Below are 16,977 nucleotides of genomic sequence, written 5' to 3' on the forward strand. Positions count from 1 at the left end.
ACGTTTTAGAATTAATTAACTCCCTGGGGAATCTCATGCTCCTAACATTGATGGGAAGGCAGAGGTAACACTGACTAATCTATCAGTTAGTTTACAAATTGAGAGCAATTTGAAAATGCTTCTCTATCTAGAGCCTGTACTGATTTTTTTGGCATAAAATCGATAAGGCTGAATAAAGCATCCTTGTCTAGATTGGGCCACCAAGGGGCTAAAGTCTTCCATTAATGGCCCACGCACGTGTCGTGTCCCCTCTGAATGGCCCACGTGAGGGGCACCGCAGGGGGCCTGGTGCACAGAGCTGTCAGTGAATGCTTGACATGGCTTCCCCAACCTTCATCAGGAGGATGATGAAGTCAGTGACCAGGACTTTCTAGGAAACTCACTAAGCTGTAAAATTAAATCTGAAGCTTGAAAGAAATGTCATCTGGTCTATGGTGCCCCAGGCAGCTGACCCAAGTCAGAAAGGAACTGCTCCTGCTTAGAGGACAGGGGAGTGGAGCGGAAAGCGCGTTTAGCTGAGCAACTACACCTGCATGAATCTGAGTCCTCATTAGCCATTCACTGTTCATAGGCCCTGAGGCAAGTTTCTGGATCATTCTGGGCTTTTGTTTGCTCCCATGTCGAGAGGAGGGTGGGCTCCGTGATCTCTAAAGCCCCTCCCAGCTCAGACATCCTACAGTTCTGTCTCCACCTGAGACCCTATCCTGCATAGGAGACGCGGTAGGCTGCAGTACTCTCCAATCTGAGAAAAAGACCAGTGGGATAAAAAGGGCAGAGATGCCAAGATAAGAAGGCAGAGCCTGGAAAACCGAGAGCAAGGAGTGAAATGCTTTAGAGAGAATAAAATTTTGTGGTCTAATGATTTTCCAAAACTCTTAGCAAGGCTGATTTGACCCCATTGGCTGGTGTTAACACATTTTAATGAACAACTCAGCGTGGTGACATAGATGTGTGTCAGAGGAGGGCCCCCGGGGCCCCCGAGGCACGTTACTGATTCGGTGGGAAGATCCCCAGAACGCTATTGATTCAGTAGGAAGATCATGCCGGCCTTAAAGAAAGCCTTTGTAAATCTACTACCTGCTGCCTGAGTGTGAAGAGATACTTTCAGGTGTGAGAATGGTGAGAATGCGCATGTGTGTGCGTAACCACCCCACCACACAGAGAGCAACTCACGCGTGCACCCCGCTCCCGTGGCCCCGCTGCAGACACATGTCCCCGTGGGATTTGAAGTGACTTTTCTAAACTCCCACGTACAATATCCTTGGCAGAAGACAAAGCATGTGGATAAATACAGACCTTTTTAATTAGGTCCCTCAGGCGATGTGTCCTCATTAGGCTGGATGAGACTAAGATGTCACATTGGCGGGACAAGGGGCAGCCCCTCCCCACCCTACGGGTAGGATCCACTTTCTAAGAAAGGCCTGATTTTGCCTTATTTAGCACTCTGATCTGTGGCTCTCTGGGACTCTAACAGCATTGTTAGTCACACATCAGTCCCACCGCTGGCTTGGGAGGGGGGTGTGGGACTTCCCGGGAGAAATTTGGAACAGAAGTGTGCCCCTGCTGGGAGCTCATAGCCCTGTGCAGGACCCAGCACTCACCACAAAGGTGTACTGTTGATGGGACTTGGTCATGAACTCTGGCTTACACTCGCCAATGCACAAGCGCACGGGCCCGGAGGTGGTTCCCACGAGGGCATGGCCCATCTCACAGACGATCCTGAGGAGAAAGCAAAGCTTCCGGTGAGAGGCCTCGCCAGAGCCGTCATCCCTGCCCACACTGCTCACCCCCAGCCCACTGGATGACTCCTCACACCCTTGCATTAGTGCTATACCAAGACTCAGCTTGCTCACCCATCTCGCTGTGTGACCCTGGGTAAAGTGCTTTCCCTCTCTGGGCTTCAGCCTCTCATCTGTACAGTGAGAGGCTGAATGAGATCACCTCCAAAGCCTGGTGTGCCTCCAGACGCTATGTTGCCTAATTCTCTGAATAAACCCGTCTTCCCAGTGCCGAGTGCAGGACCTAGCGCTGGGTAGCTACCCAGTCTTTGTCGGACAAAACCCAATGTCCAACAGAGAGACCTAGGGGCGGTCATTTAGTTAGCATTCTTTCCTGTGTGATAAGCCAAAATTGGAACTCTCCCAAAAGGAGGGAGGGAGGGCCTATTTGCCAAGCTGATTTAATTGTGGTTTGTTTCCGACAGTGAGTTTTAAAAAGGGACTAGATAATCTGGGGAGATACTGAGCGCCCCAAACAGGAGCTCCCAGCCAAAGGGAGGAGTGGAGTCCTGTGGCAGTAGGTGAGGGGGTGGGTGGCGGGTGAGTTCATTAGGACAGCAGTTGACACTGGACTCCCACTTAATCAAGGTCTGAGGGCACTATGCTGGTGGGCGAGGCAGTGAACCAGCTATGGGGTTGGAAGTCACGTCTCACATTAAGAGGCTGGGTAGCTGGAGGGAAGAGGGGATGCAGTGTTCTCTCATGCAGTGCAGATCAATACCCCCCGTGATAACTTCCCTGGTGCCTGAGATCAGTTACAACAAGCACATTTAGACACTGGTTGCCTTGGCCACAGCAGCCTTCTAGAAAGGGTGGGCAGCTGGAAGATATGGGAGAGACTGAAGAAATCAGGTTCTTGGGGATTCTTCTTGCCTGGAATTAGAAGGCATGGGGCGGGTGGGAAAGGGCCCCACCAGGCTCGGCAAAAAAGGAAGCTAGGGACAGAAGAAAGGACTCTGCTTTTCCTCCCAACACCATGTGAGAGTTCAGAGCAGTTCAGTGCCCCTGGCAAGTCTGCTTAGTGGGAAGTCAGGAGGACAGAGCCCGGTACACTAATCCCAAGCATTACCCTGGCACCGTGGGGAAGGTCGGTGTTTAACCAGGCGCTGCTTATCTCCCCAGCTTCTCTAGGAAGGTAACTAAACAGATTTCATTTCGAAGTAATAAAACTTGCATTAAACAAATACACCGCATACTCGCACACACGGCATGCCACGCAGGTCTCCACCTTCTTCATAACAGTTAATCCCAAATAAGTACTTTAACTCCTGGTGAATATTGACTTAACATGCAATAACTGTCTTACTACGTTTAGCATATTAGACTCAACAAGAAAGTACTGAATGCACATGGAAGCATACTCTCCCTTCCCTTTCTCTGTGAATAAATAAATTAATTGCAAACCCAGAGTAAAGACGATAGTGATGATCAATTAGTATCTTACACGTAACTGTCCTCTTAAACCTCATTAGCAGAGCATATGAGAAGCTTAATTTAAGGTACTGCGTGTGGTTATTTTCATGCCGCTACCTGCTTGGAGTAACAAATCTCTCATCCTGTTTCCCGGGCCCTAGCACCTGCCCCTGTGTGGGGTCCCTGCCAGCCTACAAACAGAGCCCTGTGGTCCCAAGGGGCTTCAGAGGAGACTGTCATCTACTGCACAGGAAGAGGAGGACAAATAAGAAGGGGGAGCAGATAAATCTCTTTCCCTCTCTTCTAATCGGGGCCCTCTTGCCCCTCACTACCCACCCTCCCCCCACTCTGTGCTAGAGTCATCCTCCAGAAGAAAGGAGGAAATCATGGTAGGTTTGACGTCCTGGAGAGAGGAAATAGGAGAACATGTGAAAGTCGGGGGCATATTTTTTCTTCCTTAGGCCCAGAAGTCCATCTAGGAGAGGACAAGGCTGGGAAGGGCCTGTTCAGCCGTTTCTGTAGGGAGTTAACGATGACCTGGAGCCTTTTGGTGCACCGTCTTTTCTAGAACATTTTCTTACTTAGGGCTCATGTCCCAAAAGATAAGCTTTCCATATCAAGGACCTGGGACAAGAGGGATGGATGGGAGATGAGCACTGCCCAAGCGTCCAAGGCTGAGTGTCTGTTGTTGGCTCTGAATGCCCCACCTGGGAGGGCATGATGCAGGGGAACAGGGGTTTGGCCTCAACTCCACGGTCTGTGTGCTCCCTTCTTCGGCACTGAACCTGACACCTCTCCCCACCTCCTCTCCCCGAGGTTTAACTTCATCCTGCGGTGGGCAGCTGTGGGCCGTAGAAAAGGGTGTGGGTTGGTAGGGAAGAACTGGGTGAGAATCCTAAGGAATCAGCACGCGGAAGAACCCCAATGGCTTCTAACCCTTCTTCCTTTTCTTCTTGGGATGCGGTGCTTGTGCCGAAAGATGGAGAGGCATCCTTGAGTGCATCTGTTGTAGGCATTTGTTCTCGGAGCTCAGGGAGAGAGGAAGGTAAAGGAAGAAGCAAGGGCAGCTGCAGGGAGTAGAAAGGCTTATATGGAGGAATGAGGGTCAGGCCAAGGCATATTCGGTACCTTAATAATACTAAGAGCGACGATTTACTGAGCCGTGATCGGGGCAGGCACTGTAGGGGGCAGGCGCTGTACAAGACAGGATCCCGTGGCATCTCAGGTTCTCCTAACCAAGGGTGGGTCTTATCATTTCCGTTTTCTGGCCAATGACACTAAGGCTCAGAGAGGCTAAGTGACTCATCCACCAACACAGTGGCAGACCCGTGACTCAAATTCAGGTCAGCCTGGCTCCAGAGCTTGTGCCTTTGACCGTTCTGTTCTATTGCTTCTAGAATCAATGGAATGCCTTCCATGTGTTTTGGGGAGGGGGCATGGTAGACACGGCAGCCATGCGGGGGTGCACTTGAGGTTGCTGGGGGTGTGGGGAGATGCAGGGGCGAGGGTGGGGAAGTGCCAGCTGTGTTCCTAAGACTCTGAGAGCTGACTACCCATGCCCCCTACCTTCCTGGGTGCGGACGACCCCGGGCTGCAGTGCGTGCACCACTGCCTCCTTCAAGCCTTACAAGTCGGTGAGGTTCCTGCGGTTTGGTTTCTGGGGGCCTCCTGCCTTCTCGGCCTCCTCCTGGTGCCTCTGGTGGCTCGAGGCTTCCTTATACATCGTAAGGAGATGATAGCTGGGGATGCCTAAATTTTTTCCTTGCAAAATGAGGAGCTTGACTAATAACCGTCCAGCTTCAACATTTGGACGTTCAACTCCTTCCTGGTTGAGAGGGAGCTTCTGGAGACACATTCGTGACACCCACAGGCTCTCTAATGGTAGGAACTGCAGTTCCATGGGGGCATAGAGCTTACTGCTCTGACATCCTAAGGACCATAGATGCAATTGTAGAGATCATCTATTTCTCCACTCTCCAGATGAGACACTTGAGAATCTGGGAGCAAAGTCATTTGCCCAAAGTCACCCAGCTCACCAATAGCTGAGCTCCTGGCCCCCAGTCCAGTGCCCTCCCCGCCCTACCATACCACCCCCCACAGCCTGGCAGCGATGGTGCCTTTCTCCCTCTGAGTGTGCACTCCTGGGGTGGGGGCACATGCACCTAACATCCAGCTAGCCATGACTGGTTCACAGGTGCAGCAGAGGAGGTGGGGGGGAGACGGAGGTCTGAGGACCTGGGCTGAGTCCCTCTCACAGAGTCCCTGTCCCCCGAAGCGGCTGAGCTTCAGCCTCCACTTGCATCTTATCACCCAGAAAATGTCCTGTGATGGACTCAGCTCACCCTCCACAGACCGGTGGGGTGCTGATTGCAGGACTAAGTGGGGCCCTTTAACCAACATTAACCTAATTGCTGAGTGATAGATGGCGTGGCCCAAGCATATGGTGAGTCGTTACTGGGCCCGCTAATCCTGCCCGCACCTGGGGCACTGCACTGGCCCCTTTAGCCAAATTCATCTCTCCCAGACATCTGTAACGATTACTCCTGCGGCTCACTGCCTGGGACGAGGCTTTAATGATGTTCACAAACTCCGAAGCCCTCGAGAGTGGTAATGAGCCTGGCGCGGCTGGGAAGCAGGGCTGCACCAGCCGAGGTGCGGAGAGTGCCTGCTCCCTCCTGCCTGCCCCGTGCCCCTGAAGAACGCGATGCAGATTCGCCAGGGTGCCTGGCCACCAGTCTCGGCTGGGACCCCTGGCGACCAGTGGCCTCCCTGGGCTCCCCTCACATCCTCCTTCTCGTGTCTCTCGGCACTTTCTCCCCCGTGGCCCTGGGTGAGGGTGGTGCCTTTGATTTCAGAGATAGACTATTTCCTCACATTCCTACGGCACACCGTGGTCTCCCTTTCTCCATCTTACTGAATGTCCCCCAAAGCCCGTGCAGTAGGAATCATGATTTCCATCAGGCTGATGAAGGTCAGAGAGAGCGGACATTTGCTAAGGTCTCAGGGTTGGTGAGTAGAACAGCCAGGACTTAGACCACCTTTACTCCAAATCTCATGAGCGCTCCATGTCCACCTGCTCAGGAGCCTCTACTTCTCAGCTCAAAGCCCTAACTGTTGCCCCCCAGACCCTTTCCTTTGGAGTTCCGTGGCTTCTCACCAAGCTGGAAACTTGGCCCGTGTCTAGAGGCTCAAGGCAGGTCCTTGAGGCCAAGGTGGATTTGGGGAGGGGGACCGAGTGTCTAGCCCAGCCTGGCAGGGCACTGACCGGGAAGAACTCTGCAGGCTGTCCTGCCTCCCGCCCCAGAGGCTTTCCCCTCCTCTTCTGGCTGCGAAGCACAACTTCTGCCAACTCCCTTCCCCTGTCCCTCATCTCTTTCCTGGAGACCCAGCCAGTCTTTCCTCCAAGATTCAGTCCTTCCAGGGATAAGGTTGTCAGGGTAGGATCCGGTCTAAAGGATCAGAATGGCTCCTTCTTGTCGCCACTGCAGGGGTGAGCAGACTCCATGTGGTCCTCAGAGTCTGGGGATTCACCCCTCTGACTCTAACCCTGCTCTGGGCCATGTCAGAATCGTGAGCCCTGGCCCCAGAGGCCACTCGCTGATGGATCATGGGATCTTCCGAGCACTCTTGTCCAGGAGCCTTGCCCCATCGCTCTTACGAGATGGAGAGCCCTGGAGGAGAAGTTCCAGCTCTGCCTAGGCTACTTGAGCCCGGAGTGAACTGTGGAAGTCCTTTCACTTCTCCACGCCTTTGGCTTTCTCCTGCTTTGGAAAGGGCGATAGCAACATGTATCTCTCAAGAGTCCTTCCCAATTAAGGTGAAATAATGGATGAGAAAGTACAAGTACTGACAGAGATAAAGTGATGTCATTTTTCTGGTTGTTACAGGAGGCAGGCTCTGGGGACGTCAGGGGGAGGGGCCTGGGGCCCCGGGGGTGGAGCTAAGGGAGAGAAGCCCCGCCCACAAGCCCTGCTCTCAGAGTGCTCCTAGCACCCATGGCCCAGCTGTGTTCTCAATGGAACCAGGGTGACCTGACCCCACTTTACCTGACAAATTATGCATAATGATCTGGCTACTCCCCCTCACTGTCTCTTGGGGGGAAGCATCCCTCCTGCCACACTCCCGCCCCCAGCTTTGTGACCACCTCCTGCCCACTGACTCCACAGCGGTCGCCACTGCCAAATGAACGCCCCAAATTGGAACATATGTCACTCCTGGAGCCCCGTTCGCCTGTCCGCTGCTACACGCCTATTTTCTAATTTCCAGCTGACACTTCCCTTAGTGAAATAAATGAATTTGCTCCGGCGGAGGCCCTGCTCGGATTAAGCTGCTGTCAGAGCCCCATGAGCCAAACAAATTGTTGCCTGCAGCCCACCGCGAGGGCTGCATTCCAATGGGGGCGGGCAGGGGAGGGGCCGGGGAGACCCAGGAAGAGCCTGGGCTGGTTGGGAACATGGCTCAGTCACCACTGGCCAGGCGAAGACGGGATAAGGGGCAGCGCTGAGCCGGGAGCTCTGGTGCCATAGGAACCAGGGGACAGGGAATCGCATAGATATGAGCCTTTGGGAGAGGAGGTGGGGTAGAAGAGGGCCCTGGGCAGGCTTCTGGGGGCAGGGTCCACGGGAGGAGAGGGAATCCTGGAGAAGTCCCAGAGAAGGGCAAGGAAGAGTCCCCACCCTGAAGCTGCCTGGGAAAAGGGCGGGCCAGAGCGCGCTGGACTCACTGCTCAGCGATGATGTAATCCCCCGGCAAGGGGGTGCAGGGCACCCCAGCCACCTGCACGTGGTGGGCGATCTCAGAGAAGTCCAGGCCCAGGTTCACGCCATGGATGGTCACTCGAGTCCCTCCTTCAGGTGGTCCAGACACCGTCAAGATCTGCGGGAGGGAAATGGGATCACAAACCTGCGGGGCCACAGAGGAGAGGCAGCGGTGCCCTTGCCCTGCCCCGGGAGACTGGGGGACCCCGTGCACACCCGGAATCTGGGGGAACGGAGCATGTTTTCCTCCACCTTTTAGCCTCTCTAGGCTCCTGACATCATCTCGTTTTATAGGACTTCCTCGGTTCCTGAGGTCATTAATTCATTCATGCATTCGTATACTTAAAAAAATTACCAGCAAGGCCTGGACGCGAGGCAGAAAATCCTTATTTGAGATGTGTCTCTAATTCGCTAGCTGCCTGAATGTGATCAAGTCACATCATCTCCTGAGACCCCAGTTCTTAGTTGTGAAGGCGGGGATAATCATTTCTATCAACCTGGCTTCGGAGCACCGAACAGGGCATGTCCAGGAGCTTTTTGTAAAGCGGAAAGGGCTTTCTAGTTGTAATGTGCGATTAATGCCGCTCCTGTCTGCTAGACACTGTGGGGGTTACAACGGTGAACAGGCAGGAAATCAGGAAATTTGCCCTCAAGTAACTTCTGGTCAAGGAGAAAGCGATAAAGGAAGCCATAAATAATGCTGATGCGGGGCACACAGTGATAAGATGGATTTGGAGGAAAGCGGTGGGAGCCCGGAGGAGTCCAAGATTAGGTCCTGCTTCGGGGGTATGATGAAAGATGCGAAGTGTGTTTGACATTGTGCTGCAAAAAAATCCCAGGATGCCTGCTGGAACCATGAAAAACAATAACTTTAGGGTTTTCCAAATCTTGCTGGCTTCTCATTAGCAAGGATCATTCAGTTAGTTTCTAATTCAGTCACCAAATGCTGTCTCATTTTGCTTTGACCCAAAACGGGAAAAGAAATCAAGCTCTCTCAAGGTATAAACGTCTGTCCAGGATTAGAGCAGGCTCTTGGAAAAACGCAGCTCTTTGGGATGGAACAGATAGAGTCCAGGGAGTAGGTTTATCCTTTGTGGTCCATACTTATCTGAAGTAGGAGGAAGTTAGACATGAACTCAATCACTGGAAGCAGGCTCAGAGTATCTTACACTAAGATTCTTGTACAACCTATACATATAGTTGTAAAAAAGTCTGAGGCTCTTTTCACTACACCATAAGAAAGGCAAGACGGGGTGGGAGGGAAAGATGGAGAGAGGGAAGGTGGGTTGGTCAAGGCCAAGAGTCCACCAGAAATCTCCCAAATGGAGCTTGGGTCCCACTGGGAGCCTCCATTTAACCCTGTACATACTGGTGGAGCATCCAGTGGGCAGTGGGGTCAAGTGTGCCCCAGGGCAGAGATGATCGGTCAGCACAGGTGAAATGCTGTAGAAGGTTCTGGAAACTCTTCCCTCCTCCCTGCCCCCCAAAAGGGCACTGAACTCTTCCTGTGATGTGAGCACCATTAGTTGTACAACCAACTTGGCCATGAATGCCCAGGTGATGGTGGGCAGAGAAGAGATGATGGTGGGGAAGAGGACCGGAACAGGCCTCCCTCCCCACCCGGCCGACTCCTGGGCTCTCAGCAAGTTGGCTGCAAAGCCAGGACTTGAACTCAGACCTCCTGCCCCCATCTTCTTCTACAAGTCTTACATGGCATGGTTTCCCTCCCTCCTTGACGGGCTAGGCCATAAACTCTCTCATCTGGGGGCTCATTTCACCCAGGTCACCTTGTCTGAGGCTCTTGCTTCCTTCTCTGGGAATAAAATATCCCACCTTCTGAATAAAAATAAACAAGATTCATGAAAAGAATCAAGGGAAGGATCGTGGAGGTAGTTCAGAGGCATCTCTGTGTGCTGGGCGTGAGCCAGAGAAGCAGAACGCTATGGAGAGAAAGGAGCTGGCCTGAGGAACCAGTAGCCCCACAGCTTTCCTGCCCCAGGGGGATCTAAAAATAACCCATACGAGATCTTGGCTGTCGCACTCTCCCCTGGAACCTGAGCCTCCCTGGCTCTGCGAGATGGACCCTTGTTAATGAGGAACAGGGAAAGGGATGCCTCCATGCCCCTGCAGGAGACATCAGTCAGAAAGAATTTGCTCTGAGCAAATTCAAGTGCCCGGTTCTCCTCTGATCCACGAATGAGCTCCGCAGGCCCCTCTTACCCCTCCCCCAGGCACCTGGATGACAAGAACCCATCTACCAAAAAGAACTGACGAAACTGTGGTGATTGCTTTGCTCTCCTTCCCCTACTTTTATTCTTAAAAATACATTCTTTTGCTCGCTGCAGTTAATTACAACCTTTCAGAAAAACTGTGAAACGAAATCCTTCTGGAATGCCTAAAAATATTTCCATCTCGCAGGTAGCATGTGGGGATTGTATTGTGGATGTTCAGCAGCGTTGGCAGGACCCGTGAGGCAGCCTCCTCCAGCTGGTAAATCATCGAAGGGTCCCCTTCTGACATTCAAGGGTTGGGGTCCGAGATATGACCGTGGGCCCTGGGAGGGGCTGCAGGTCCATCTGCCAGAACAGAGTTGCTCAGAAGCATGTGCATGTTGCATAAGCCGGCATACTGTTTACAGAAGAAAGACTTTTTTTTTTTTTTTTTAATTGTTAGCAAGTGTTGTAGTCTTAGCATGAAGACACGTGTCAAAGAGATAGCTAGTTTGGGGTGTGGAGACACCAGCCTGATCACTTGTAAGCTAGCTAACAGCTGCTGGAATCCAAACCTGGAGAATGAGAGTCCTCAGGGTCATTGGAAAATGCCTGGGGGCTGCTGGGGCCCTGGGGGTCTTCTTCCCCACACAGCACCTGGGGTAGGTGGCAAAGGGGTTTGGGGTCAGGGCATTAAACAACCAGCATGCCCTAGGGTTTACGAGGCACACAGCTTACATCTTCCTTGCTTGAAACAAAACCGATGTGTAAAAGTCAGGATTTCCCAAACATAGCTGAGGTGGTGAGCATTTGATTTGCACAAGCATTCCCCCGGTCTCCATTACTGATGACTTCCAAATCTATATTGTCGGCTCAGACCTCTCTGCTGAGCTCCATATCCATATATCCAATTGCTCCTGGACATCTCTACTTCCACATGTATGTCCCTCAGGACCCCCAAATTTCACCGTGTCTAAAAATGAACTCTTAATTTTTCCTCCTTCCACCCCCAACCTGATTATCCTCACAGATTCTCTTTCAAGGTTAATGGGATCACTGTGCACCCAGCCAGGATCCTTGCAAGCACCTTCACCTGTCTCCTTTCCCTCACCTACCTACCATGTATAATAAATAACAGTCACCAGGCATTCTCAGATCTTATGCCCCAGCATCTTCTGAATCTGTGCCCCACTCTGTGTTCCAGGGGCGGCGATAAGCAGAGCCCCACCACTTCTCACTTGTACTAACTGCCTCCATGGTCTAACGTTAGAGCTAACTTCCTGTTGTCACTGGGTGACCTTCATGAACACATACCTGGCCAGGTGACTAGTTGCTTGCTCAGAAAACCTTTAATGGCTCTGACCACTGTCAAGGCAAAGTCCCTAATTCCTGGCCTGGCACTCGTCCTTCAAGTTTTTTTTTTTTTTTTTTTTTAAGATTTTATTTATCTATTTGAGAGAGGGAGAGCACAGAGGAAGGATGATAGGGAGAAGCAGATTCCCCATTGAGCAGAGACCCCAATGCGGGACTTGATCCCAGACCCCGAGATCAGACCGATCTGATCGGCCTTGGCTTTGGGGGATTCTGGGCCCTGTGCGGAAGCATACTCTGAGCTTAACCGACTGAGCCACCCAGGCGCCCCTCATCCTTCAAGTTCTGATCTTCATTACTTCTTCAGCCACATCTGCTATCTTATACTATGTCCTGTGCTCTCCCCAGCTTAAAATCAGAGTGAGTCAAGGTGGAGGTCTGGGCTCAGGTGGGAGGGAACAGAAAAAGGTATCCTGTCAGACACATCCCCTAATACCTGAGGGCTTCCAGGGGACTCGGAGAATGAGTAGAAGGGCCTTGATGTCTGGGCGGTGGCGTGGGGTGGTAAAAACCCAGGCCTCCTGCTTTCCTTGTTTCTCCCAGGACCAAGTACTGGGGAGAAGCTACAGAGGGCAGGCTTGATGAAAAAGGACTTATTCTCCAGAAAGAAAGTGAAGAGGATCTTTTCGGATACCACTTCAGACCAGGCAGCTGTGGGGTCCCTCGTCCACCCTAGAGATTGCCCACAAACAATCTTAAAAGCAGCATTAGATTGTAGGGTGCTCAGTGTAACATCTGCAAAGCTTGGTTCTCTTGGGAGAAGGACATAGATCTACAATGAGGCAAGTTGGTGGAGTCCTCTGCTTATAGAACTACAAAGGGGGCTTTCAGATCAGGAAGAAGTTGTGGGGCTCCAGGGCAGGGGAGAGCTAGCCTCCTACAGAGGTGAGGGTGAAAAAGCAGGATGGGAGTTATATAGATGCCTCCCACCCCCAAAGACAGAGGGGAACCAAGACAGGGCTGCGATGGTGGTCAGATCCACATGTCCTGGCTTCCAGTTTCAGAAGGCCCTTGCTGCTGGCTATTCTGGGAGAGGGAAGACAGCCTACCTGATCTCAGGGAGCACCTGCAGCAGGAAGAGGATAAGTCAGACCTGAATCTGAATGGTAGCCCTGACACGTATGAACGACGTGACCTTCAATCTCAATGTCCTTATCAGAAAACAGGTAACACTACTTCCCTCCCAGGGATGTTCTGAAGGTTAAGGAAGACAACATCTGTAAAGTCCCTAATAGGACGGTGGTTTAGAGAACAGGTCTTGACAATTGGCAGTTTCCTCTCCCGAGTTCCCCCCGCATCTGTGGCTTCCCAGATCACGACAATGTGGGATGGTGGCATTGGTGGGGAGTTTACAGAGGCTGGAAATCTTTCTGTTTCTCTGGAAGGAGGACACAGGGACCGGGGAACTTAGATGCTGGTGTGACGGAGTGGTACAGAGAGCTGCCCATGGGCTGACTGGAGAAAGCCTGAGAGGTGTCCTACAGCCTGAGCCTGTCCATGCTGCCGAGGACAGGGCCTTGGCTTTGGGAGATTCTGGGCCCTGTGCAGAAGCATACTCTGAGCCAGACATCACCCTTTCACCCAGAATAAATTTGGGAGGACACTGGCCCTGTCTAAAATGGTCTTCATTCTTTCCTCCCTCCCTTCGAGCCATTTCTTTTTCCCTTGGCGATTAGCCATTCTGGGGTAGGCAAAGCATCGCACAATGAACTCAATGAATGCTTCCAGGAAAGTAATTCTGAATGAGACACCCACACAAACAAATGGCTTGATAGTGTGGGATGCGTACGAATGTGTGTGTGTGTGTGTGTGTGTGTGTGTGTGTGTAGTGAGGGTGTAGAGAGAGGGTGAGGGGAGCTGGAAACTTGTGAAATCAGCTGGGATCTTTAGATATTGATCATTTCAGCCCCCATGCTGCTCAACACATATTCTACTGTGGACCAGAAATCTATCTAACTTCTCCTCTGTGGACCTCAGAAGTAGGGGATGAGGCAGAGAAGCGCCCAGAAGCAGCTGCTGTTGCTGAGAGGGGGGTGAAGGGGGCTACGGCCCTCCTATGTTCTGTGCTGACTCCCGCTGTGCACTCCTTCCCGGCCCACCTCTCCAGAGCTCCAGTTCAGCTCTCTCCTGTACTACACGTGCTCCTGGGGAGAGCTAAGGGTCCCCAGGGCTATAGGGTCTAAAGGCGATGTGCACTTGACACGCCGCTCCCCCCACTGGCCAATCATGTCCACTGACAGAGGCCTACCTCTCCTGCAAGCCTCTGCTAAAAAATGCCTCCCCCGTGAGGCTTTCTCTGACCCCCTGAGGCAGATTCCGTAGCAGCCTCTCCTACACTCCCACTGTCCTTTGTGAATGCCCCAGAGAAAGTAATGGGCATGCTGGGTTGTAAACTGCTTCTTTTCTCAATAAGATAATAACTACCTTGGGACAGAGACGATCTCACTTTTGTTTAGCAACCTGATCCTTAGCACACTGCCTGGAACACAGCAGCCTTCCATAAGTATCCCCAGTTCTCCGTTACTGGGAAACGCTGGTCCCAACCAGACCATAGAGCAAAGTGTGTTCTATAAGGACGGCTGGAAGAAGGGAGCTGTCTATGTGTGGCTCGGGAGTGACGTAGTATTGTAACATCCGAATCTCAAGAAGTTCCTCCTGCAGTCTCTCTTAGTTTCATTTAAGCCAATTTCTGGTGGATTCCTCATTGAATGGATGAGTGAACAGCTGTCTCCTTGTCAGACATCTTCAGTAATGAAGGCACCCCTGGCCTGCACTTCTGCAATTCTGTTAGCCTTTTGTCGGAAGCTCTTGTTTTCTAAACCCTTTGATCATTTCAGATGCTCTTCTCTGGACCCTTGCACTTCCAGGCATCCTCTGAGAGTGTAATGACCCAAAGTAGGCTTGTGGCTGGTGCAGAGGCCCACCTGAGGTGAGTGAGGAATGCCCATGCAGATGACTACCCTCCGCTTGTCACACACGCCATTAACCAGGCCAGCCATGGGCAAGTCCCAGAGGGAGGCTAACCCCTAGGTCTCTTTCCCAGGTCCTTTTATTTTTTTCCTCCCTGGGGTCCCTTCCCCTATTTTAGGTACCTCTCACCCTGCTAGTCTCTTCTCCTGAAAGAAACCTTTATTTGCATCGTAATGGGAATCTATGATATGACCTTGCCTGAAGAGCTTTTTAACTGATTGTAGAATAAAACATCTGTCTATATATGGCATTCAGACGGAGAGCGTGGGGAATGCATTAGGGCAGAGGCCTCCGTCCAACAGCCCTACGCCCTGTCCAAGAAGCAGTCACTGATCTTGCCCAGGTACACAGGTGGCTAATTCACGTCTGGCCGAGGGCTTTTCATCAGCACATCCTGTGCCCAGATGAGTAGGCAGTAGGATGTGGGATGAGGTTGGCCTGTGTTGATGGTAGGGGACCAGCTAGTCTCCTGCTGGGCCCTCTCAAAGCCTCCCAGAGCCTCGTGTTGGGAAGCCACTTCTCCATCTACTCAGACCCCACCTGCCGGCCGCGCAGCCCCGCTGAGTGCCGCTGAGCTCCGGGGCACCCCAGCCAAATCTGTGTTCCTGCCAGACTGTGTCATGTTTGTTTTCCACCGTGGGTGCCATGACCTGGAAAGCAGCCGCCATGATGCCACACTCGCCCTCATTCTTACAGCCACTAACTGAACAGTTCGGAGGGATCTGTGCCACAAAGCCGCCCAAGGGCGGGAGCCGATGCGGCTAATTACAGCTGGGGCGCTCCGAAGGGCTGCCCCGGGGAGCGGAGCCTTGGAGGGTGGCATGGGGGGGCTCCTGCAGGGCAGGGGTTCAAGGGGTCAGAGGAAGACCGCTCCTTGGCGGGAGCCTAACAAGGCCCGGCTTCCATCCTTGTGCCCCTGGCTTCCTCGGCTCGCATCTCCTGCCTGATAGACACGGTGGGAGTGAAGACGGATACTGAACACTGGTTCCTGGTTATTGAAGATTCTGATAATGCTGCCGACCATCATTTATTTCATTTCTTTTATAATCGCATACCCTTATATCGTACTTATCATGAACCAGGAATTGTGCCAAAGGCTTTACATATTTTATCCCACTTAGAGCTCAAAACAAGCTGTGAGGGAGGTCCTATTATAATTTCCTTTTTACAGATGGGGAAGCGCACCCAGAGAGGTTAAGTAATTTGCTCAAAGTTACATAGTGAGTGGCAGAGCCCACCAGGTCCAGCTCACCCGTCTTCCAGCCTCCACACGACACTGCCTGAGTTGACCATCCTCTTGCACCGGAAGAGACCCCTCTGTCATCAGCCAGGAGAACTCATGCCCTATCCTACTGCTCAGGTCCCCCAGCCCCTCTACCCGGGCTAAGGCCAGAACGTACGACTTTCCAAGAATCTCTGCAGTTGGCTTTGCTGGTCCCTGCCATGTCTCTGAACTTGTCAACTTCTCCCTCCCTGCTCTCTGTTTCCGTTCCCCCCGTGGATGTGCACACGCCCCCTCTCGGTCTCGCCCCCTTGTCATCTCTGCCTGTGCCTGTCCAGTCTGATGCCTGGACCATGGACGACTGGCTTTCTCTCCTTCTTGGCAGCAGGCTGGATGAGCGCTCCATGCCAGCACCTTTCCCCACTCCAGCCCTGTGGACTGAGAATTCTGGTTTCCTAAATGAGCCCAGGAAAGAGATGAAGGATGGTATACAGGTCACAGGCGGGGGCTCTAGCATCAAGTAGCTGTAGCTTAACTCCTGGTGCTAAAATTTATTAGCAGGGTGCCTTTGATAATGTTATCACCCCTCATAATGCCTTGGTTTCCTCATCTGTGAAATGGGGCTAATGATCCTAGTAGCTCTGACCTCATACAAGTTGTTATAAGGTCTGCGTGAGTGTTATAAGGTGCCCGGTGAGCATTCAGGAAAAGGTAGCTGTTATTTTTATTATGAGTTTATGATGAAGAAGTCTGGGCAGAAGTCATGCTAGCTGAAATCCAGAGGAGAAGTGGCTGGTGTGGAGATGGTCCAGCATGGCTGCCTCTCTGCTGGGCCTGTCCGGCTCTTTCCATGGCTCCAGCAGGCTGTCAGCACCCTAGCCTGGGTTCTTAAGAGCACACGGGAGAGACTGCCATCAGAACCTCCCAGAGCAGCCAAGGGAGGGGGTCCCAGAGAAGGTACTCCAGGACAGACACCCCCCAGCTGATGGACATGCTTTGTAGTAAAAGCTCCCGTGTCTGAGATTGGGATCAAGAGGGTTCCGCCCCGAGTGGCCCCCAAATGAGGACGAGCCACTGAGGACAAGGTGCCAGTATAGAGGGAGCTAATCTTCTTCGGACTCATCCACTTAGTCCTTCCCTGTTGCTTAGAGTTCTCCTGACTTTAGAGGGCAGTGGGGCTGACTCTGTGCCTGCACATTTTGAGGCCATCTTGGTGCTTAGCCAGAGACACCTGGATACTGGATTCAAGATGGCCA

General features: G+C 52.3%; 1 protein-coding gene across 1 annotated transcript in view; it reads right to left on the reverse strand.

Moving 5' to 3' along the window:
- Positions 1-16,977, reverse strand: part of PLXNA2 (plexin A2) — a 211,421-nt gene that overhangs the window by 31,655 nt on the left and 162,789 nt on the right. Inside the window, exons 13-14 of the mRNA XM_035010443.1 lie at positions 7,915-8,066; positions 1,602-1,719 (exon numbers count right to left, since the gene is read on the reverse strand). Of these exons, the coding sequence (XP_034866334.1) occupies positions 1,602-1,719; positions 7,915-8,066 (270 nt within the window). The remainder of the gene's footprint in view (positions 1-1,601; positions 1,720-7,914; positions 8,067-16,977) is intronic.

The sequence above is a fragment of the Mirounga leonina genome, unplaced genomic scaffold (genome assembly GCF_011800145.1).
Source record: "Mirounga leonina isolate KUSES-001 unplaced genomic scaffold, KU_Mleo_1.0 Mir_154, whole genome shotgun sequence".
Classification (NCBI taxonomy): Eukaryota; Metazoa; Chordata; class Mammalia; order Carnivora; family Phocidae; genus Mirounga; species Mirounga leonina.